General features: G+C 42.3%; 2 protein-coding genes across 5 annotated transcripts; one reads left to right on the top strand and one right to left on the bottom strand.

The window, feature by feature from the left end:
• The first annotated feature begins 66 nt into the window (after window positions 1-66).
• cabcoco1 (ciliary associated calcium binding coiled-coil 1) lies at window positions 67-11,714 on the top strand. Of its 2 annotated transcripts, none has more exons than XM_035611653.2 (6): window positions 67-654; window positions 1,803-1,945; window positions 2,870-3,014; window positions 5,270-5,342; window positions 5,420-5,537; window positions 11,310-11,714. In XM_035611653.2, the coding sequence occupies exons 1-5, from the start codon at window positions 566-568 to the stop codon at window positions 5,531-5,533; spliced, it is 564 nt and encodes a 187-aa protein (XP_035467546.1). In that variant the 5' UTR covers window positions 67-565; the 3' UTR covers window positions 5,534-5,537; window positions 11,310-11,714. The 2 variants fall into 2 exon arrangements, with proteins under 2 accessions (XP_035467546.1, XP_035467544.1); XM_035611651.2 differs by having other exon boundaries at window positions 85-654; window positions 1,776-1,945.
• Window positions 11,715-13,618: 1,904 nt separating this feature from the next.
• LOC118287789 (zinc finger protein 569-like) lies at window positions 13,619-20,889 on the bottom strand. 3 transcript variants are annotated; one of them, XM_047327658.1, is made up of 4 exons: window positions 20,341-20,889; window positions 19,381-19,471; window positions 18,141-18,504; window positions 13,619-16,614 (listed from the first exon to the last, which is right to left on the bottom strand). In XM_047327658.1, the coding sequence occupies exons 3-4, from the start codon at window positions 18,325-18,327 to the stop codon at window positions 15,347-15,349; spliced, it is 1,455 nt and encodes a 484-aa protein (XP_047183614.1). In that variant the 5' UTR covers window positions 18,328-18,504; window positions 19,381-19,471; window positions 20,341-20,889; the 3' UTR covers window positions 13,619-15,346. The 3 variants fall into 3 exon arrangements, with proteins under 3 accessions (XP_047183614.1, XP_047183615.1, XP_047183613.1); XM_047327659.1 differs by lacking the exon at window positions 20,341-20,889 and adding an exon at window positions 19,861-19,910; XM_047327657.1 differs by lacking the exon at window positions 19,381-19,471.
• Window positions 20,890-24,246: the final 3,357 nt, after the last annotated feature.

Raw genomic sequence — 24,246 nt, 5'->3', positions numbered from 1 at the left:
GGGGGGGGGGGGGGGGGGCATGCCCTCAGACCCCCCAAGAGGGGCTGATATCCACCCCCCTTAGTCACTCTAAAACCTATGATAACAACTGTAGGGGCACTTACAATGGCAAAAACTTAGGTGCCCTCTTAGATCCCCTTCTGAAGTAAGAAGACTATTTCATCATACTTGATGCATTAAAGCTTTTGGGCGTTGGTGGGGCCCCGTGACATGAATTAGGAGCCCTTTTCATTTTTTCGGCCCTGCCCCTCAATCAGCCTGAGCCCGCCCCTGGTCGGGTTGAGGGATCCTGCTAATGTTCAATTTAGTTCGCCCATGACTTCATCACTGTGCGTGGACGGGATTAGGTCAGGCAGACCGGAAACAGGATCCGGATACCAAAATAAAAGCATCAAAAAGAGAGACAGGGGAAAGCGGTAAACTGCGGCGGCGTCGGCGTTGCTATGGCAACCGCAAGAGCGTCAAGGAGCGAGGAGCAGGAGAAAAGTAGAGAGGACAGAGGAGGTCGCAAGTCTGTGCTGGGTTTGTACGACACCGGCGGTGGGCTGTGTCCTCTTGCTGGAAGATGACGGACTCGGTGGTCCTCCAGTGGGACGCGCCGCCCCACCAGCGAACCGCGGAGCTGCAGCGGTGCAGCGGAGACGAGCTGGAGGCGTGAGTATATAAGGGGTCTAAGTTGCTGGTTTCCTTGTGGAAGAAAAAAAACAACACATCAACGGCTTAATCATGTTACAGAATGCCACTGTGCGGGCTCTGGGCACTGTTAAGGACGCATCACGCCAAAATTCGAAATACATCAGGGCATTTGGATCGTTTCCTCACAACACGTCACTGGCAGATACAGCGTAGCCATCAGTGGCTCTGTGATTGGTCGAAAAGTCAGACTCGGCTAGCCTCCCTTCTTTTTTTTAAAACTCTACCTGACAACAGCAATGAACTTAATTCTGATTGGCGTTTACAGCCTCCTTTGATGGCTGGTTTGACCTCGCACAGTGACGTCAGCCACGACAGGAGTCGGGAAGACACCCATAATAATAACCTGAACGAAATTGCACTATATTTATTCAGTTAATACACACGTGATCTCAAAAACGTTTTATTGTCATCACATGTATAAAAAATAGAATTCGAAAAATTTCAAGTTTCTTTTTTCACTCTCAAATTTCTGCCTCCCCAGCATATTCAAACCCTCACACAAACTTTTCCTCTTCAGGTGTTTATTGGATCCTTTACCTGAAGGTTACCTGAAGGTTACTCCATTGACTGTACAGTTTTGAAAATAATTTAAGGCAAAATCGACTGTCAACTCTACTGATGACAACTTTGGTGCTGTCATCCTTTAATAAAAAAAGAAAAGCAGGGAGCTTCTGAAAGTTCTAAAAGTTTAATAATTTGTGATAATTTTCCTAAAAAGAACAAATCATAATGTAATTTTTTTACATTTACAAAATTATGATGGACTCATCCTCTGCTCGGGGTAAAATGTATACATTGTCCATCTGGACTCTGTGGATAGTAAGGCAACTGTCACATTGTCTTTTCCCAACAAGCAAATATTTACCAAACTGAAAATAAAACGGGTTGTGGCTCAGGCGGTAGAGCAGGTCGTCCACTAACTAGAAGGTCGGTGGTTCGATCCCCCGTTTCCAGTCCACCAGGGCAAGAAGTTGAACCCATTGCACTGAACCCCCTGATGGCTGTGCAGGCAGTGTGAATAATGTGTCATAGAAAAAGTTCTGTCTAAATGTGTGTTAATTTGAGTGTAAATACTGTAGGGAACTGAAGGAGATCCTGGGCTTTAGGAACCATCACACCTGTATGAAGGAAGCTGCCCTGCTGGATTACTATGTCTGTGGTGTCTGTTGGGCTAAAGAGGCCAACTTTACCCCCGCACAGACCTCCTTCACTATAGCTGTGCTACACATGCTGCTGGACAACATAAGAGGTGAGTGGGAGACGTCAAGGGGGGGGGGCATGTAATATTTTACATCAGGGACGATTCATTTAAATCAATTAAATATATTTTTATAATAGTTAAATAGTATAGTTAGGTCTAAGTACAATAATAAATAAAAACAAATGCAGCCAGCCCAGCAGCTGATATATACAAGAGCAGCAGAATTATAGTACATTCTGCTTTAATTTGATATTTTACATTGGTAAAATATATTTTATATTAGGTAATATCCATTTAAACCAATTAAGTTTTTTTTTATAATAGTTAAATAGTATAGTTAGGTTTAAGTGTCACGGGTTGGAAGGAGCAGGACCTAGATGACGGTCAGAAGGAAAAAGAGTATTTAACAACTAAGTGTTACAGAGTTGAAAATGCACTTTAAGGTAACAAAAAGCTGACTTAAATAAACAAAATGCAACTCTCCAAAACTCAAATACAAAACTCCAAAATATACTAGAACGGCAGTTTAGAATTCCTGAAATTCAGTTATGGCTTTTGGTTTTGGTGTGCCACCCCAAGATTTTCAGTCGCCCCATCTGGCCCCCCCTGTGAAAAATTTCTGGGGGCGCCACTGAGTGGGAGTAGGACAGACAGACAGACAGACAGACAGACAAGAGAGATAAGATTGGTCCATCCAGGTCATAGTTATCCAAGGGGCATTGAATCTGGAGCAACTAGACTGGGTTGCAGGTTTTCTTCAGTTTATGACTGAAGAAGCCTCTTGGATGAGAGGTGAAGCGTCTTCAAGAATCGGCAACCAAGTCCAGTTGCTCCAGATTCAACACCGTTTGGATGCATTTTTCATTATAATTCATTATCATTATATGGAAACGCATGTGATGTGTTTTTCCATTATACCCCTATTAAACATATCAGAATCACCACACTAAGCGTCTTCTTGTCATGTTTCAGAGAAACAGATGGGTTTAGTGGAGAACCTGATGGAGTTTGCTAAGGCCCTAGCTGCCGCCTGCCAGTGCTTGTCGTCAGAGAAAGACACCACTTCACTTCTGAACAGAGAAGAAGCCAAAGAGCTCATAAGTTACATCAGAAACAGGTAACAGGAAAACCTTAACACAATTGTGTGTTGGGTAGAAATATCTGTATACAGTATGTTTCTAAACTTGTCCCCAGGGGCTTGATGGCGAATAGATTTGTTCCATGAATTGGCACCATCTATGTAGGTGAATTATAGTAGTGAATCAATGTTTAACATACATAGTTGAAAATGGGTGCCTGTTTAGCACATAAGGATCCAGCTGTATCCCAAAGTGGCCCAATCATAAATCCACTTACTGTAAGAGGATACCGGTTGACTTCTTGCATGGACTCTACCTGTAGCTCACACTGGCTATACTTGCAACACACACTTGGGTATGAGTTGGGGTTCGGTATGTGGAGCTGTCAGACTAATACTTATGTCAGGCTAGCACTGGCAGCGTGGGGGGTTAACATGTTCACTGGTCCCATCTGGAGAAACGGTTATCACATGCTGAAAGCCGTCGCAGCATGTTCAATAAACACTGTGGCTGACCCCCGACTTCCTCACCTCAAATGATAACACTGAGTGTTGGAACCCTTACCACATTATGATTTATTCATTTCTCTCTTTCACAAAACATTACCATATTTCCCGTGTCATTATTGTACTGTAGGCAAGGACGTAGCAGGGGACAAAAAATGAGCGCAGCGTTAGTTCAGGCAGGCCACCAAGTCAAGCTCAGCCATGATCCAGCACATCAGCTGACAGTAGAGATCTCTATACCAGGCCACATAAGCTGACTGCTCAGCTGATCCTCTTCCACGCATTCAATTGGCAAAGCTCATATCCTGCGCTCTATTTAATTTGCTTTAACCTGCACACTCTTCCTGCTTGCTGCACGCTACTTCGCAACCCGCCTCCACCCCAGCACCTCCTTTTCATATGTATCGGACTTGATCAATGTCATGTGTTGTCATTGATGCCTCCTCTGTTCTGCGCTGGGGTTTTCTGGGCCCCCGCTCTCCCTGCCTCATATGATGTGATCTCCCTAACTCAGGCTTTCCACGTATGCACATGGAAGGGCAGGGTGGTCCAAGAACAGAGCCATACTGCCAAATACAACAAATTGCGATTATTGAAATTAATAAAGTGATCCTGAGTGAAATATAAGTACTATATTATTTAAGTAAAAATAGAAGTACCACATTATTAAAAAGATACTGCACACATAAATGTGTTTTTTTTAATGTTGACCAAATGAACATGACTGCAGTGTGAGGAAAAAACATCAATGCTTGCTTTAATATCACATTTCTTCTTTTTAAAATTGTATTTCCATGGGTTGTATATGGTTCATAATCCCACCCAGTGATTTAAACCGTCTTGGACCTCGCAAGGCCAAAGCTGACAGAGACTCATTGTTGCATTAAAATGCAAGCAGCATTGTAACATTGTAGCTGGTTGGGTTGGGCCCAGTTTACTTTATGATAAACAGTATTCGTTATGTTGATGCAATCGGTAACAATGCATCATTTTTGGAGTTTAAGTAGTAGCGTTCCACCATTGCAAATTTAAATATGATGTTGTGACATTTCCAATTTGTAAAGTTTACAATTTTGGATCTTTGTCTCAGATACTTCATTTCCACACTGTAATTGGTCATGGGCAAGGTTTTTTAGGTAACAGCAGGGAAGCAAAAATGACTGGTGAGGGACAAGAAAAAGGAAAATGTGTAAGTTACTACTCTTACCAGAAACACGTTCCACGTCAACAAAGTAAACAAGTCATATGATGCTTTGCTGTCTCTCTTGCCATTTTGATAAAGCGCTCTGGGGCTTTCGCTACATCACTACAAATGCTTGTGCTGAGCAGTTGTGCTGCTGTGGAAAAACATTTCCAGGCTGCAGAGGTGGCAGAATACCACAACAGTGGATCTCTGTCTAAAATAGTCCCTCAAGCTACAGCTTGTTCTCAGTAGGAATCACACTTCTGTTTTGGACCGGGTCCTGTCGTGTTTACAGTGTTGCGACACACCATTGTTCTGATCGATGACGTCATTAACATGGATGAGCCCCAGCCCCTGCTGCTGTGTCGTGCTGTTTGCCTTTTTTTCCCCAAAATCTATTATCATTGAACCTGTGGAATGTCTACCATGCCCCTAATTCCTATGGCCCTCACCAACACACCTGCCACATTTGAAGTAGATTGGATGAACGGTTCTCAAGATATGCAAATTACATATTATAGGGAGATAGCTTTGTGCACCTGTAGGAAATGTGTGTTAATGATGAAAGAACTGCGGCTGAACCTGTGTGTTGTGTTGGCTGCAGTTTTTTCCAGAAGTACACACTCTTCGAGCTCCTCCTCACCACGCCCAGAGAAGAATTCCTGACAGGCATGGAGGTAAGGCAGCTGTGACCCTGTTTGTTTCTGTGTCTACATTCCTTTAAGTAATATGTTAAACATGCTGTATGTTCCAGAGGACCATTGAGGTGTTCAGTTGTCAGGAGAATACTCTCACCCCATTGGAGGAAGGCATCTCCACTCATCTCTACTTCCAGTTACAAGACCCTTTGTGTAACCCAGAGAAATGAACAGGTGATTATAGGGCTACATCGGCACAATGAGTGTGAGCTGTGACATTTGATTCCTAGATTGTCCTCAGCAGGGCATGTCCACTGAGGTCTAGTAAGATATTGTGCACCCATTTTCCCTTCTCAGGTGAATGGATGCCTATAGTAATTAAGTCATTTCCCATACATAGGCTCTGCTTGGGCAGCCCAGCCAGGTAGATTAAGACCCACTCAGGCGACCACCCCAAGATTTCATCCTAATCTCTTATGTAACTTATCTGTCTGAGCGGCACTACAGTTACTGAGTGGGGACTAGAGGGATCTCTGTGTGTAGCTACCCAGCTGGTGTCTACTCCACATGTCTCCATGTGAGCAGGGGCGGACTGGCCATCTGGACGTTCTGGAGAAGTCCTGAACGGCCGTCCGGCCGACGGCCCGGCTGGTATTTGGAAGGCCGATTTAAATCTTGCATGTTTTGTTTTGTTGTGCGGTGGTCTGCCAGTCGAGTGCTGTGCTGCGCAGTGTGTAAACCTCACTCGCTATAACACATTTGACACAAGCCAGCTTCCTTTCTGGGTTTTTTTCACAAATCACACCCTGAACGACACTATAGTATAATGAATGAAGACAACATAGTTATTTCAATCATTTAGATCGTGTCATTTAACCCAACCAACATCAAAATTCACACGCATTCGTGGGAAAAAGTGAGAGCCCATACTGCTTTGACTGAAAATGGAGAAATTGCTGAAGGCACTGCACCCAGCTAAGAGGAGGGGGAGCTGGTACCATACCAGTGACTTAACCCTTCAAGCCCTTCATGTAATAAACATGATATGTACTGTTACTGTCCATCTCGAGTTATAGTGTGAATTTTAGGCCATACCAGCCAACTCATATGGCTGTGTAATATATAATTCATTATGACCTATGCTACATTGTACAATGATTGCAGCCTGTGTGTGTGTAATCCATCTGGGACTCTAACATTCTTCTCTTGGCTAACTTAAGGCTTAAGTGTCAGCATATTTTATTTCTAATAATAGCAGAACTCTTCATAAACAAAACACATAGTGCTCTCTCTCTCTCTCTCTCTCTCTCTCTCTCTGTATATATATATATATATACAGTTGGTGAAAAATAGGAGGTGGATATCAATTAACCTCAATTAAATGTTTTTAGCTGCATCTAAAATTGAGAAAAATATAATATAATAAATGATTAAATGCAAAAATGTCGAGTTATAACAGTCAGTAAGTAAATCATTTCAGATCATTGAACACACATTCAATAGTAGATAATTAGTCAAAGTGTACACTTTGACATATTGCTACTTGTTTTTATTGTGAAATATACGCGAGGTAAAGAATCACATTCGTGTGCTTTCAGCCTTCCATTCTGCTGGATATTTTTTAGCAGGTGAAACGTCTGTTTTTAGCCTCGTGTGTATCCACTCTAGCCTTTCTCCTACTGCTTCTGAGGTAATAATAATCACGACATGTTTTATTCAAAGCGCTTTTATCAGTGCAGAATCTCAAACTGCGACCAGGAATAAAAGCCCTAACATGGAAATCCCATGTGTCCCTGTGAGTGCAGAGGTACCCAGGGTTGTAACAAGGCTTGTTCCACACATCAGGACTTCAGCAGGTTTGGAAGAGTTTAAATGGCACTGGGAAAAATACTGAACTATGCCTTGAGATGAAACGACAATGTATAATATTTGAATAAAGTCATTTGAACTGAGATACATTTTCTTCGCGGGAGAAAAAAGGTTTTGTTTAGAAAATTCTTTTGATACAGTGTGGCAGGGGTGGTGTGTAAATAACAAAATAAAGATTTTGCAGTCAGAGAGCTTGATGGCGTGACGCTGGCCTCAATATTGTGTTTAATGTGAACAAATCCCACGAAAAGACCAACACCAGTCTGTTGCTCTGTATTTACTTTGTCTCTACTCTGTACCACCCCAAGCCCACCAGTTCCTGCTGAAGATGTAAATATTTAAACGTGCATTACTCAAATCATATTTTAAAAATATTTTTGACCATGTGGGGGCTTGCGAAGGATTTTCCTCCCCCTATGACTGTCATTAAAGGTGCTGTCGGTAGGATTGAGAGAAGTGTGGACATAGTCTCAGAATTCAAAATCCAACGACTCCTGCTCCCTCCCCCTCCCTCTCCGCTGCACCTCGCTTCCTCCTCCACAGCTCCTCCCAGCCCGCCGGGCCCGTGCACGCTACCATGACAACCGAAGCCAGGCAAGGTACGTAACATGACGTTCCCACTGGTAAGAAGCTAACCTGAAGCTAACACGGACTACTGTCCACATTGATAGACTATAAGACGTTTTTTTAGTTATCGTTGCCTCATGTTATTACCTGTGACTTTTTGTGAAAACAACATCGTCAGTGTTTTTGGACGTGTGCGACCGTAACTCAGTGTATATTAGCTTGTTTACGTACCTGGCGTTAGCTAGCACGTTAGCTAGGACGTAAGCTACTACAGTGTTACATGTAGGCCTGTAAATGAACAGCTTTATCTTCACATACATCATTTGTTGTTTTGCGATATGACTGACGCTTTTATCTATATTTTATAACATTATTAGAGCCTTGAGACTGGTACACTGGACTCCGATGAGGAAGTGAACACGGCTGCTTCGACGAGCAGTCGAGCGAGAAGAGGGAGTCGCCTACGAGGCGCACCGGGCAGCGGCCATGGGAGACGGGGCAGAGGTCGGCGTGTTGGCCTGACACCCGAGGACCTGGGAGCCGAAGACACAGCTGATCTCCATGTGATGAGCCAGTTGGTCCCTGCCGCTTGCACTGGTTTCATCCCAAGATGGTTTAGCTTCAGACTGTTCTATATGTAAATACTGTGCTGTGGAATATATTTTTTTCATTTAATTTATTAATTTCAAAGTTATATTTTAATATTTATGCAACCTCAATATTTGCTTTGCAATAAAGCGTATTTTGAAAGTGATTGGTTTCTCATTGCATAAATATACAACACTGTGAAGATTACTTACTACTATCAATATACCTTTTGAATCAATTCAAGGCATTACAAATATATTAATTTGGGGTAATCAGATTCACTGGTTCAGTACTACCGATGCAGTAGCTCAAAGAAAAGCATAAAAAAGTACACAATGATGTAATATTGTCAAGCTTTATTTTGCGCATGCATAAAATACAGTAGTTGTGTTGAATATTCCTTCCTCAGCTGTTCCCCCAGCAAAGTCAGCATCTGTGGAGAAAAGCAACATGAATAGCGACACATACTTAGCATTTAGCATAGCACGGGACGCTACGTTGGTGATAAAATAGTGAAGCTAACTAAACTGTATGACACAGATGGGGGAGCATTTGGTCGCGAGATCACAGACAACGACACACGTCTGGAAAACTCATAAACAGATTGGACCGCTTGGACACAAACATATTTTCAGCTATTATGCTACAAACACCGCTAACCAATAGCCGTAGCACTGTGGGCCTAGCGACTAGCAGCCTGATCACAACAGGACAGTAGCACACAGTCACAGAGTGCGACAATAACATGGAAAATGAAAGATAAATGAAACAGAGAATATTACCGGTCAAGCAGAACGCATCGTTTGTGTTTCCGTTAGCTCTCGCTGCTTCTGTGGAGCCGCTCCGATGTTTACATCTGCTCCATCTGTTTCCTTCTTTTTGCAAATCCTACCATTTATTGTTCATTAAAATCATGCAATGTTTAATTTGTTAGCAGTTGGAGCAAATTACGCAAAACACTGAAACAATTCATTGGTCTTACTGTAATTATTACACAGCCATAATTTCTCCCTCAGGTTGCACACACAGACACACCCACCTTTAATTCCACTCTAATACATTCATTGTTAATGTGCTGGTGGTGCATGCCTGCCTGTCCTGGCTCCCACCCATAATGCTGGACTGACAGCATATGCACTTTGTCAATATTAAGCCCATATTCAACATGAAAACTATTCTTAATTATTTAAGTTTATTTTTCAGTGTTTATTGATTCTGCCCATTCTGTTCACATACAGTAGCACATAACCTGATTAGTGATTCCGGTGTTGCTTGCAGCATATATCGAGTCAGTGATTCAACCGATAACAATATCTTCTTCACGCGCACTATTCATTCATTCTGTCAAAATAGGACATCAACTTCATTCATGTAGCCAAACGACATAAATTCCTATAAAAACATGCAGCGCGTTGATTGAACAATTGGAGCTGAAGGTGCTCTTGCTGTTTTTCCCCATACACACTTTTCACACTTCAGTTTTTAAGGATTACAACCAAACCCCCAACCAACGCACTCACTTGAAAAATGCTCAAATGTTAGTGACACAACGATGCTCGGGTCAGTGAAGTGAGCCCATTCCCCCGGACACGCAACGCACTTTCATGTGCACCCGAGTACATGCACACAGAGAGGACAGGTAAAGAGACTGACCGCGACGGGAAAAACTTGTCTGTTTAATATTTTAAACTATTTTGTAGAACTCGCGGCTTGAACTTGTGGCTGTGGCTCTGGAGGTTGAGATGGTCATCCACCAGTCCTGAGGTCGGCGGTTCTATCTCCGCTTCCCCGAGTCCGCATGCTGATGTGTCCTTGGGCAAGACACTTAACCCTAAATTGCCTCTGATGGCTCTTCCGACAGTGTATGAATGTGTGTTAATCGGTGAATGTGACTTGTCCTGTAAAGCAATTTGAGTGGTCAATTAGACTATTACAGAAGTGCTATATAAATACAGTCCATTTACCCGCATCCTCATATCTCCACAGATTAGATAAGCATGATATTGATTTTATAGGCAAAGCCAGCCGGGTGGTGCCGTAAGCTTATTTACTGCAATTACTTTATGGTGGCGTTATGGAAAGAGGTTGAATGATTAATACAGAGAGCCATACAACATTAATAGGGGCCGAGAGGATGTGGAATACATCTTAATAAGGTCAGAGAGTATTAAAGTGCAGCACTGGGTGGACAATGAAAAATGTATAGTTCACAGTAGATGGAGCCTGTGAGCAGCTCCCAGCACTGTTGGCAGCACAGGCCCCAACCCCCACCCCTCTTAAAAAACAACACTGCAATGGAAGCTCAGTGGCCATCATGTCAAAGTTCAATTTATAATTTTGTACTAATTTCCTCACATTCCCTTTAGTCTGATTAATGCTTATTCAGAATGCTGCAGCCAGAGTATTAACTCAAACCAAAAGGTTGGAGCATATCACTCCTATTTTAACTTCTCTTCACTGGCTCCCAGTAAAACAAAGTAATACTTGTTATTGTTTTCAATTCTATGAACGATTTAGCTCCTTCATACACTGTTTATGTGCTCACTGAAAACACACAAGACAGAACCCTTAGATCATCAAATAAAGGTCTACTCGCTATCCCCAGAAGAAATCCTAAATCAGCTCATGGTGCTTTCAGTCATTACGGTCCTACTCTCTGGAACTCTCTACCACAAGAACTTAAGTTGGCTACAACAGTGTCTTCTTTTAAAAGCAAACTAAAAACATATTCTTTAACAGCCTTTTAGGGAGGTGTAAATTTTGTAATGCCTGTTTTTATGCTATGCTATTTATGTTTTAATATAATACCTTTTTATTGTTTGTTTTTGCCATGTGTGATCTTTTGGTTTTAATTGCGAAGCACATTGAGTCTACGCCCGCAGTATAAAATGTGCTATATAAATAAACTTGACTTGACATTAATCCAATACAAATCAGCGACAATCACCAGAAGTGTCTGATTTTATTTTCCTATCCCTACAGTGGAGCACACTTGAAACGACCCCACAGCGGAGAGGAAGCAAGAGCGAGAGAACTTCATATACGCACTGGAAGGGGTTGATAAATCAAAAAACAAAGGGTTTGAGACAAAAGAGGAGCTGCAGGAATGGACCGTGTGAGGAAACGTGTGATGTGTTTATTGAACATTAGAGCATATAAACCTTTACAAGTAATAACCCAAATTAAGAGTTATGAACTTGAATATGAGCATAATATGTCTCATTTAATATCACTAATCAATCCCAATCTAATAACTGACCATTCAAGTCTAATAAAAACAGCTGATCCGTCTTTCAACAATACTGTACCTTCAATGCTGTCATAATATGTATCACCATTCTTTTTCTTTTGTTTCTTTTCTTCTAATAAACCTACAGGAAAACACAATTTGCAGTCTGGTGCATCAATCTTGTCTTGTTATGTGCTTTATGGACAACTACTAGCTTTCACACTGTATCACACTGTATCCACGCTTGCTAAGCTTTATTGTCTATTTTACTCTAAATTGGACTAAGACTTGAAACTAGACCATAATCTCCTCAGGAAAATGTTTACTGACGCTATAAATCATGTGAGAAGTACAGTCATGTTCTCATAGACTTCTACAGAGACTTCTTTTTGCAACCAGTGGAGTCGCTCATTGCTGGTAATTCTAGGGAACACAGGTTTTAGGCACTTTCTGAACCCAGCGACTACAATACATCCATTTTTATATACAGACTATAGTTGGAACATACTGTAGAATGACTGGTAAATCGAGAGCTTTGCTTTCCGGCTCAGCTCCCTCTTTACCATATCAAGTATCTGTTGAGGAAATTTGCAGCACATCAATTTGTCCTGAATGTCTCACTCCTCCATTTTACCCTCACTATCAAGGCATGAGACACCTGAAATCCTACAGTAAGACCAGCAACTCACTGCCAACCTGAAGGGGGCAACATTACTCCAAATAGTAAATATAAGGTGTCAACAAACTAACCCTAACTTGAGAGCCATGGCCTCATGCACTGTCGCACATTTCAGAATAATCTGTGTATTTAATGCAGAGCACTTATAACCCGAAGCAATCGTGATCGTGGATTATGTGTTTAAATTCTTCGCATTTGTCTAATATCAGGATTCATCTTATTCGTGAAATATGTCACTCTGATGTAAACGCATCCATGTTTGTGATTTGTCAAACACTTTCATGTGGGCATGATCAGGGAGACCTGTGTTGAACAGTGAAGATGAAGACCACCATCATGTGACAGCTTGGTGACAGGGTGAGGTAATGGACATATCCTGGAAATCCAGGTGGATGAACGTTTTCTCAGCTGTTCCGTTTCTGCGTCTGGTATGACGTGAAACCCACAAACCATGAGTCAAAACATCATCGAAAACATTCTCAACAATTTTAATATGACTTAAAGGGGCAGTGAGCAATTTTGGAGAAAGCTCTTCTCTCTCTTTGTTGTTGTTGTGATTTTACTGCTCTGACTGAGCCGCGAATCCACGACCTCAATAATTGGCATTATTGAGGTCGTGGTAATGAGGCATTACCGTTAGGCCAAAACCCGCGAACTTGCAGTGCTACACATGCGGCGAGTGATCTTTACAAACTGCTCTCGCAGTGTTGCGTGGTGCAGTCTGCACAATTTTTTTGTTTCCTATTTACTGAGCCTGGGCTGAGATGAAAACCAGGATTTTTTCCGGCGCACACACAGAACCAACAGCTAGCTGTTTTAGAATCACTAACTGCCCCTTTAAGTCTCAAGTTTCTCCAGATCGTTTATAGTGTTATTCTAATCAATACATTGGACAGAAGCTTGGTTTTACACTGGGATTATCATAGTTTATGTAGAAACACATTTAATACAATAAAATAATTTAAGAAAACTGACAATTTAAGAACCGTACAATAAATTAAACATTTTGAATACAACAAAGCTTCACAAAAAAGAAAATCTCCATTCTGCAGCACTTCCCGACACAAACATGTTTGTGAAGAGAAGCTGGATAAATGCTGGACACTCAGGAGCAGTTTGGTTTGTTTTGGCCACCAGATGCTCCACCTGAACATTACCTGCAGCCACATTCAGGGATCGTCTGGATTTTTACTGTCAGTTATGTATGTCTGTTTTTCACACAGGAAGAGGAATTTCCGAGTTTCCTCAACCACAAATTCATTGACCCAACCCAAACATCTGCCACGGACAGGGTATTTGGATAAAGGCTTATATATCTGGGGGTTGTATTATTGTCTGTTGGGACTTAAGAGTGCTTCATGAAGTTAAAATGTTATCTGAAGGGCCCAGGAGGTGACATGGATGATTTTTTTTTTTTTTTTAAATATGTCACTAAAGCACTTTAGTACAAATAATCATCCATGTCACCGTACTTAACCTATTCTACTGATAAATTAATATAATAAACTACGAATGAAAAATGTGCTGGCTTCTCCCTAGTACTATGCTATATGAGATATCGGCCTTTGAAATTTCGTCCCAAATGGAGTCAATGGAATTGCCTCATGCCTCATAAATACCAGGTTAACCCCTGGTGCCTTTGGGTGGTACCCCAAAAGTAATGAGGTTTGATACCCAGCCCCAGTGGTTACATTGGGCCGGAACCCACTGGAGCCCGATCTCCTTTTCCTTCAGTATCGTATCATCACTTAGCATCATAACACTTGTATTTTTTAATCTCCAAGTAAAAGTAATCAATCCGACTGAATACTTGCCTGGAGAGAGATATTTTAGATGCGTATCTCGAACAGCACCATTTGATACTCATTCAAATGTTTTTTGCTCTGCGGTAAGTCTGCAACAGTCGGCCAACATGCTATGTGTATTCACGCACTCGGATGCCTTGGGGAACTGGACATAAGTGACAGGTAAGTGGCTGTTTTCATCTCTGAAGATTTTTATTAGGGTGCAAACGCATTAATCAATCAGACTCGCTTACCAAGCCCACTCTCTCTCTGTCCCTTCTCCCTCACACACACATATACACACACAATGCTACACCCAGCAGCACGTGTGCACACAGAGGTGTTGAGGAATTTCTGTCCTATTCTCTCCTGGGAAACTGTCTAATGAGTGTTCTCAGGCACCAAGCAAGGTCATCTTATCTATGGCAAGCCGAGATAGTCGGTGGGGAGCTTGAGGCCGTCTCAGGGTGTCAATAGTCGTGATGACTGTGACCTGTTGATCTGTGTAGCGAACCAGGAAGTCTCCTTAATATTTAGCTCTGATAATAAATACATTCTGCTTGAGACATCAACGATCTCGGTCTTCCTGAATCAGCGTCAACTCCATCAATTATTCCATTGCACGATCTTCAGATCTTAACAGTGAAGTTCAACTGTATGGAAGCCCACGTGTACATTTAGACTGCCCTTTCTATAGCCTGGCCTAATCCAACATTAATGATAGTCTAGGTGCGACATGTTGGTTACTATTGACAACAAGGGCATAAGATGACCTGCAGCCTCCGGAGTGTGTGCGGGGGGAGGATGTTTGATCATAATGATTCTTTCATTCAAAACTAATAGCATAAAAATACAGACATAGTTCCATCAGTTAAGTAGTTTTCATTGATTCATAAGCTGCTCTATACTGTACGACAGGCTTCTCTTTCAGGTCAGTGAATCCATGCAGCCATATGAAGGCAGCAGGACACAAATGTTAATCAACCTTCTGACTCCACTTCAGCTCTTTAACGTCATCGAGCTTCTCTCCAATATTTGTTGTTTTTGTTGCAGTTTTTCAGCAGTGTTGTATTCTTCAAATGTCCCACAATGACAAAAGTGTCACATCACACTCTGAGACATGATGTGACAATTTACAACTAAGACAAAATTATATTATATCGATGTTATCACATAAAACAACTTCATTTAAGTATTGGATGAATTTAAAAACAGCAACACACGCGTGTCCGCATTGTCCTGCTCTGCAACGAGCCCAATCTTTCCTTCTAACCCTCTGCCCCATTTTACTGAGGTAATGTCCCAACATTGCAACAAACCCTTTCACCTATCTGTGTCTCTGCATGTGACAGTCTAAAGTGGACTTCTGGCCAAAGCTACAGCTGCACTCTTGGCACCGGTACGGTTTCTCCCCCGTGTGTTTCCTCATGTGGACCACCAGGTTGCCTTTCTGCGCGAAGGACTTGCTACATTCTTGGCACCGATAGGGCCTCTCCCCTGTGTGTATCCTCGTGTGGTTGACGAGATCCGACTTCTGACAGAAGTTTCGCCCACAAAAGTGGCACTGATAAGGTTTGTCCTCCGAGTGGATCCTCACGTGTCTTATTAAAGTCTTCGTCGAGGAGAAACATTTGGCGCAGCACGGGCACTTGTAGGGTTTCGGTGACGTTCCTGCTTCTAACTGCGCCGTGAGCTCGCTGGATTTTCCCGAAGGTCTCCTTGGCCGGATGTGCTTCATGCTGGGATGGTTGGGCTCTGTCCCACCGTCACCGTGCTCACCTGGGTTCACGGAGAGGAGCGGCCGATCGCCGGAGTCTGATACTCCATCGTGAGCTTCGGTTGGCTCAGTTTTGATTTGTTGCACGGGAAGTGCAGCTGAGAAGTCTATGTCTATGTCAGCAACGGTCTGGATCTGGTACAGACACAGGGGCTGTAGAGATTCCTGCTCAAACTCACTTCTGTCATAGGGAGTTAGAGTGAGCGGGAATGTCTTCATGTCTGATTCCTCCTGTCCCGGCGTTTCTTCCATCTTCACGGCAGGGGTCATTGATTTTAGCAGAGCTTCTGCATCCGCCTCGTCACTAAAACGCCGGTATGGTTTCTCCTCAGCGTGTTTCTCTCTGTGAATGAACGGACTCTCCCTCTGGTCCAAGCTTTCCTCGCAGTCTTGGCACTCGTGTGGTTGGGAGCCTTTATGTATCCTGGCGTGAACAATGAATTCAGACTTGTGGCAAAAGTAGCGGTCACAGAGCTGGCACTGGTAAGACGAGGCATTGCTCTCCACATGCTTCTTGACGTGCCGCACCATCATCTTTTTGGAGGAAAAACCACTGAAGCAAATGGCACATTTAAACAGTTTCTTCACTTTCAAAGGCGTGTCCACATCACACTCCCGCTTTGTGTCATTGTCTTCCTTAATCAGTATCTCCTGATCACCGTGGTCATTGTCACTGGCAGGGGAGGCGTGGGGAGGCGTGTTCCTGTTGCCGCAGTCTTCTGTTGACTCTGAGTGGCTGTTGTCTGGTTCCTCCCAGCTCACACTGATACTGGCAGGAAGCTGCTGCCGACCATCAGCGGCAGACATCTGGAGATAGTCTGAAGAAGAAAAAGAAAAAAGGGCAAGACTAATTACATTTTAAAGACGTTAATGTGAGTTGCAGCGGGAGCTGGATACTTTAAGGATATAGCTGAAGTCAACCTGGTGTCATAGGTAGAGATTTGTTCATTTATTGTTTGTTTCCTGACAAAGTAAAGGAGAAACTGACATAAAGAGTCTTTGTAAAAGGTTGAGCCTAAATCCTTTAATATGTGACAACATATTAGACTTGAGTATTTTGACATTTCAACATACTGGATGGTATTGGATGGAATATATATTCAGAGGGGCTGAGTAACACATCAGTTAGACCATACCTGTCAATATCTGTGTGTGTGTGCGCGTGCGTGTGCGTGTGTGTGTGTGTGTGTGTGTCAACAAAGAACCAATTTGAGTGTCAGCTGTATGCCAACAAGAATGGCTGAGGAAATGAAGTGAATTAAATATAATTAATACCAATACTTCTTATAACAATAACTATATAATATATTAATGGGAAACGGGCTAAATATGGTCTTGACATGTCACTATCAGAGGTCGCACAGACCATTGCTGATCACGTTGATCAACGGGCATCGTGGAGAGGTTCAAGTTTTATTCTAGAGACTAGTATTAACAAAGACAGACTTGGCAGTTAAAGGGGCAGTAAGCGATTCTAAAGCAATACACGTTTTGTAAAAATCTGTATATATTATATATATCTGCGAATATTTCCTCACGGCAACGCTAGCTGTCGGTTCTGTCTGTGCGCCGAAAAAATAAATTCTGGGTATTCGGCTCAGCCCAGGTTCTGTAAATCAAAAAAACTAAAATTGCTGCGGACCGCACCACACAACACTGCGAGTGCAGTTTGTAAACACCATTCGTCGAGACCTTAAGAGACATGCTAGCGGGTGGCGCTGCAACTCTGCAGTTTTGGCCTAGTGGTTAATGCGTCGGTCTCCCACACCGGAGGTCGCGGCCTAGCAGTAAAATCAAACCAACAAACTTTCTCCAAAATTGCTTACTGCCGCTTTAGGACCAGGCTTGGAATGTTAGTAATGATGCTTGTTAATGTTACCAGCGATTAAACGCTTATACACTGGTTTTAATTGTAGAATTATATTGTATAGTGAGATAGTATATCAGTATGTATCAGTATTGTCAACTGAAAAAGTCACTATTGAATGGCAAGCTAGTTTAGCCTGGCGTAGCCAGACTAATACTCAAAGGCATATTTGTCTGGAACCTCTCGGCGCATTTCCGATTTCCAAGAGGCATAACCAACGGACGTAGAAGAATCATGTGACGTCTGTAGAGTGACGCGAAAATGTCAGCAGACTAGAGCAGAGAGGAGATGCCTGTAATGATGACTCCACAATGTCTGTGAACGAGTCTTGTCGTTTTTAATCGGCTGTGATTGGACCGGCTCCAAGAATTCTTCTGGGTCCCAGGCTAAAGCTAGTTAGTAATACTGGGAGAATAGTCGACGTTGAATTGCCTCCAACCTGTGATTTCCTTAGCAAATGAACGCTGATAAACCAACCTTTACTATGTGACTTGGCAACATCCAGCAGTCTGCGGTGGCTGTCCAATACCCACTGTGAACAGGACATTTCTTCTTCATACTCTGCCATGGTTCTCTCTGCTATCTTGAAGATCTGCTCGGCGGCTGCAGACAAACACTCGGCGATGAGCGCCCTCAGCAGCTCCATCTTTGCCGTCTTCGCCATGCGGAGGTGTGACAGTACCTGGATGACGGTGTTTGTGAGGCAGAAATGAGCCCTGAAGCTCACTCATTAATCCCGACTGCTACACAGCTCAGTGTCCTGAGATGCTCCCTCGCTCTCGCCAGGAGAGGAGATGGCATCTGATTCCGCTGTGACACTCAGGACAATGAAGTTGGAGATCTGGAAGACATTTAAATGAAAAGTCATGAAGAAGCGAAGCTCATTCAGATCGGAGAGTGCTAATTCTGTCAACAGATGAATAAAGCATTCACAAGTATGTTTACAAACGAGTCACTTTTAAATTCTATCTTCAAAAAAGGTTGTGGATCTTTTTCGATTTATCTGCGGGGGTGGGGTGGGGTGGGGGGAATATATATATATATATATATATATATACACATATATATATATAAGAAAATTAGGATGATGATTCACACAGGCAGATGCTGTCTTCTTAGTAACAAATCTCAAAAACAATTAATTTTGTTTCATAACAAAACCAGGTGTTATGAAGATACACAAAGATGGCCACCTCACAGGACAGTGCTTTTGTTTGCTCTAATAAAAATGCACATCCTGCACATACCAAAAATGTCATGTGACTGGTCGTTATGGCCAGAGCCTGACCTGTTGGACGATACCAACAAAAGTTAAAAATGTCCAATACAGATGAAACGGCTGTCTGACATATATCTTTCAAAAAAAAATTAGTTATCAAACCTTTATGCTAAAACATTGAGTTGAGGCTTGATATTTTACAGTTTAACTGTAAACTTTATTATAGGTAAAAAATAATTAAGAAAATGAACCTCTTCTTCTTTTTTTTAACATAAATGGACGTCTTTCCTGCATTGTTTATTCTGTGGAATAAAGGTTTTCATATCAGCAAACATAAAGGCTGAATGTCTCATATTGACTGATTTTTTTCCAGTAACAGATAAATCGGTTAAATCTGTCACTATAGTGATAGCATCACTTAAAAATGGAAGTGCCAGTCATGTAGCGTCATTGTGTGTAAAATAAGGGGAGGTGCTTTTAAAAAAAAAAAAACATTACTGGATTTGTTTTGCATGTATCCTCAACTTCTTTCTTGTTACAGTTGGCAGACATGATCGTAGAGGTGGCGGATGAGCAGGCAATCAGTCACCTGAGGATGCAAATCAGGGAAACGGGCTGCTTTATAATTTGTTCTCAGCAGTTATTGGAATGCAAGTGCTATTTACTTGAGGAAATGACGTGACAGCAACAGATTATTGGTCTGAAATGTGTCAGGGAGTTTGGAGTACATTATAATTTCCCAGCTTGGGATAAATAAAGTACCTATCTATCTATCTAGAGCAATGCATGTTTTTTTTCTATATATATTAAGTTGAATGAGTGCAAGCTCCAGCACCTGTTGACCAAGACTCCTTGTGCGCAGCATGGAAAGGAGAGAAAAAAGTCTCTGGTCAGCCTATGCTTCTTCTTTCTGAGTTGTATTCAGTGCTTGTTTATTTTTCTGTTATATGGATGACGGCATGTTGAAATATGTCATACCTTTTGCTGTTCTTAGAAGACATTTCTGGTGTCTACCATATCTCTTTTGTATTTGACAAGTGTTTGAGCGGCGTCATGACGTGCTCTCGATCTGTTTGGGCTTACACAATGTTGTCAAGGCAACGGGTTCAATAGCGTTCAACGTAAAAAAAAAATATATATATATATATATTTTTTTTTTTTTGTGGTATAAAAAAAACAACAACCTGTGGCTGACCTGTGAGCACGAATCCCATGAAATGACTTTCATTTATTTGGCTGTAGGGAAAGGTTTTTTTTTTGCTCAGGGTTAATAGTGTCTCAAAATGACGAATCTGCGACTGTAAACCTCTGGCGTTTGTTGAGTTGTGAGGCTGAAACGCGCAGATCAGCCGTCGCGACATCGCACCTTCCCTCCACACAGCTAACGTTAGTCGAGCAAACGCCGACTTGTCTCCATCTTCCGTCGACCGCAGTGACGAGTACATCCGAAGTGCTTACCCCGCTGAGACCGTTTCTGTCCTTTCTGTCTCTCCCTGTCAGCCACTGCTCGGTTAGCAGAGTTAGCCGAGATGGCTGAGCTGCCGCTGTCATTCACACAGGAGCCGTGCTAGCCCGCACGACACCCGCTGCGGACGGGCCTGCTGCTCTCCCCGGGCCTGCCAGGTGCCGGGAGGCTACACAGTCCACCGGAGACCCTTCACGTTGTGCAGTGCACACACGTCAAGTTCACATGTCACAATGCTAAAAACATAGCCCGTTAACACAGGAGCTAGCTGCTTCTTCTTCTCTCGGCATTTGTACACAGCGACATTACCGCCACCTACTGCTCAACCCCAGTACTACCCCCACAGGTGACTCCTACACAATACATCCCAATATTTTATTACAGTTTTTTTTTCCATTGCTGAACGACAGTGGGCATCAACTGGAGCCGCATGTGCAAAACTCTAGTTCGTTTTGCATTGCTTGAACACAGTTTTCAAGAGTCTACACTCCACATTCAAAACAGAATGGATTCCAATGGATTCAACACTGCTGATCGCAAAGTCAAAACTTTTGACTGGTACTATATATATATATATATATATATATATATATATATGGAAAGCTCAGAATTACGATTGAGTGGAGGGAAGACAAGGAAGAAGACAAAGAGCTGTAATTTCTGATGAAATAAGGGCCACACTAATAGACCATGTTGTAAATCATGGTCTCTCATTGAGAAAGGCAGGGTTGAGGGTAAGGATGTCCTGAGCCGATATTCCATATCTGTATCGATATGGCCAAAATGACTGGATTGGATATCGGGAGAAATAAGAGGTAAAATCCGATCCGATACGTTACAGTAAACATACCAAATAAATGCCTATTTACATATCTACTAATTGACATTCCGGCATCATATTTTTATGTTAATTTTTTATGATTTAATTAACAGTTTACAGTTCAATTTGTTTTTTGCTTGTTTCAATGGTGGTGGCCATAAAAGAATTAATCCCAAAAGTTCTTTGATAAATAAAACAGCAGTATTCCATAACTCAGTCTTGTTGCTGGCTATGTATGTCTTCCTTTAGGAGAGTTGATTATTTGTTCCACCGTTGAGTATGAGGTTTTAGATGGCAAGGTTAAGCAAAGTGCATCCTATATAATGCATTATTAATATTTTCTTTTACGAGTGTGGAAAGGCTTGTATTAGATTAGTATCGGATCGGCCTCTGCAGATACTCAAGGTTGCAGGATCGGTATCGGATCAGACACAAAAAAAGTGGTATCGTCCCATCCCTAGTTGAGGGTGCAACCCAATCGGCAAAGATCTATTGAAGCAAACTGCTGATTTTCATTCCATCTAGTTTACCTAGAAAACTGGTATATTATAAGATAAACATTTTCATGTGAAAGAATTTCACTCTTTTCTTTAAAGAAAATATTGATTTGTGTGAAGTCGCTTAAATCATTCAAACTGTAAAGATTAAAAGTTTCTCATATCTGTATTGGTGTTCCATGGTGGTGTTTTTACTCTCATTGTGTTCTGATTGACAGTGTGTGTTGTCTCCATGAGGATTGTTCAAAGTGTTTCGCTGCACTGAGCCTTTTTTTAGACGTGTGTGAATTCAATTCAATTCAATTCAATTTCATTTGTATAGCGCCAAATCACAACATACATTGTCTCAAGGCAATTTACATAGTGAGCTCAGTATTACAATATTACAGGGAAAACCCAACAAACAAATCCCACAATGAGCAAGCACTTGGTGATTTGGCGACTGTGGAGAGAAAAAACATCCTTTTATCAGGAAGAAATCTCTGACAGAACCGAACTCAGTTTTAGGTCATCTGTCTCGACCGGTTGGGATGAGGAGAGACATGGGGGAGAGAGGAGAGGTGGGCTGAAAGAGGGGATAGGAGAGACAGGGGGAGAGAAGAGAGAGAGAGAGAGAGAGAGAGAGAACAGTTGTGTAACCACGCTTAAGTCTCTACCATACTGATATTAATAAGTACAAAATTAATACTGACACTTATTAGTACTGACACTTAGAGTGAAGAGTTGGGTTGTTTGGAATGAGTTTTGCAGGTGATGTGAACTGTTTAGCTCAGGTGACTGTTAATGCAGACTGTGGTTCGAGTTTTGCACATGTGGCTTCAGTTGTGACCACTGTCGTTTATCACAAGAAAAAAAACTGTAAGGCCAGAAATATATATATAATTACAAACTGACTTTTAAACCTACCAGGTGGTAGCAACGTGGTGTTTGAATCCATTAATGTGTATAGACTCACAAATTTTATTTTCACACCCGATGTGACACTTTCCAAATTGTATTAATAAGTGACATTGAAAAAATACATTATTGACACACGCCATTAGTTAATACAAAGGGTGTTTTTTCTGTTTTAAAGAACATAATTATGCTAAAATCGGGTCTCTAAAGTCTGTTCTGTGATCTGTTTGTTTTCCATACTGCAGGTTCACAGAGTCTCTGCACACCAGATGGCACCATTCACCTTCCACAGTTTCTGTCCCTGCTGAGTGCTGACTGTTTGCCCCAGATAAACTCGTAAATTTAGTGTTCCATGTTCCAAGGTAAAGTAATGGTCATGGCTATAGTGTCCGGAGGCAAACATTTTGTAGGAAAAAAAAAAAAATTGAAAAGCCTTTAAGGAGTTAGCAGTGTGTGGTGCATGTTTAATCTCTAGGCCATGGGCCTGTGAGCACTAAGCTGCTGTTCAAACAGCAGTGATCAGGGTGATTGCTGAAGTGGAGAACAGTGGGCGGCTGTGGTGGCCAGGGCCTGCCCATTCCTGTTGTTGTGGGCCGGGAGTTTCCAGCTATACAGCTCAGGGGAAGCACCACAGGATGTCCTTTTCCTCATTCCTCAAGGATAGAATGACTGTGTGTGTGTGTGTGTGTGTGTGTGTGTGTGTGTGTGTGCGCGTGCGTGCGTGTGTGTGTGTGTGTGTGTGTGTTTCTTGTGTGTTTCTTGTGTGTTTCTATGAAATAAAAGAATGGGTGACATGTTTCCATCATGTCAACATTCTGTTGATTTCTGTCGGTTTTCTTTCTTTCGTTGCAGTGATGTGTCAAATAAGACGTCCGGAACGTGGACGTGTGTAAAGTTCCCAAAAGTAAAGTTCACACGTAGATTTTAAAAGGGATCAACTAAAAGTTAGGTCTAGTGCAGTCATTAAGTAATTTTTTTAAGAGGCGTCAGGACTTCCGTAGCAATGTGATGTCACGTCTACACAGTCACCTCCTTCAGCCTTTTCCCCCGGCACGGCCTGCCCGTCATTCCGTAGCTGAGCTATCAGCAACACAAGAAAATGTAGAGGAAACGCTGTTCCAGTCATTGGTTGTCTGGAAGCTACATCATTGCACAGGCTTCATTATTATTTATTGTTCTTCAATCATTGCACAGTGGCCGAGAGGGAGACACGCTGCCGCAGTCACAGCTACTCCGCTCTGCCAGCTCTCTCGCGCTCGTTCTATGCTGACAAACACCACTACGCACAAACTCCACGCACTGCCCCCAGTCGGCCAATCGGAAGAGAGGCGCATGCATGTTAATTAGATGGGCAAAAATCATTGCCCTGTTCTTAGCAGAGCTCCTGAGTGAAGGAGCTATAAAACTATGTGGAGATGGTTAAGGGTATCAAAACTTCAAAGAAAGGTGTAAAATATGGGACCGTTACTATGCACATGCAGAGACTTGTGCGGAAACTGTACTCACATATCGAAAAATTGCCATTACTAACAGTCTTTTCTGCATTAGCGTCAAGAGGTAGCATTTGCAGGTGAACGCTGTGATTTATTATCTCTGTGCAACATCTGTCGTAAGTTGTAGGCAGGTAGTGCAGCTGCTTTCAGGAATGGTTCAGTGTGTGAGTTGTGTATGAAGTGAACGGGCGT

Source organism: Scophthalmus maximus, chromosome 16 (assembly GCF_022379125.1).
Source record: "Scophthalmus maximus strain ysfricsl-2021 chromosome 16, ASM2237912v1, whole genome shotgun sequence".
Taxonomy (NCBI): Eukaryota; Metazoa; Chordata; class Actinopteri; order Pleuronectiformes; family Scophthalmidae; genus Scophthalmus; species Scophthalmus maximus.
The sequence above is the reverse complement of the archived record's forward strand: the minus strand, read 5'-3'. Positions and strand labels throughout refer to the sequence as shown.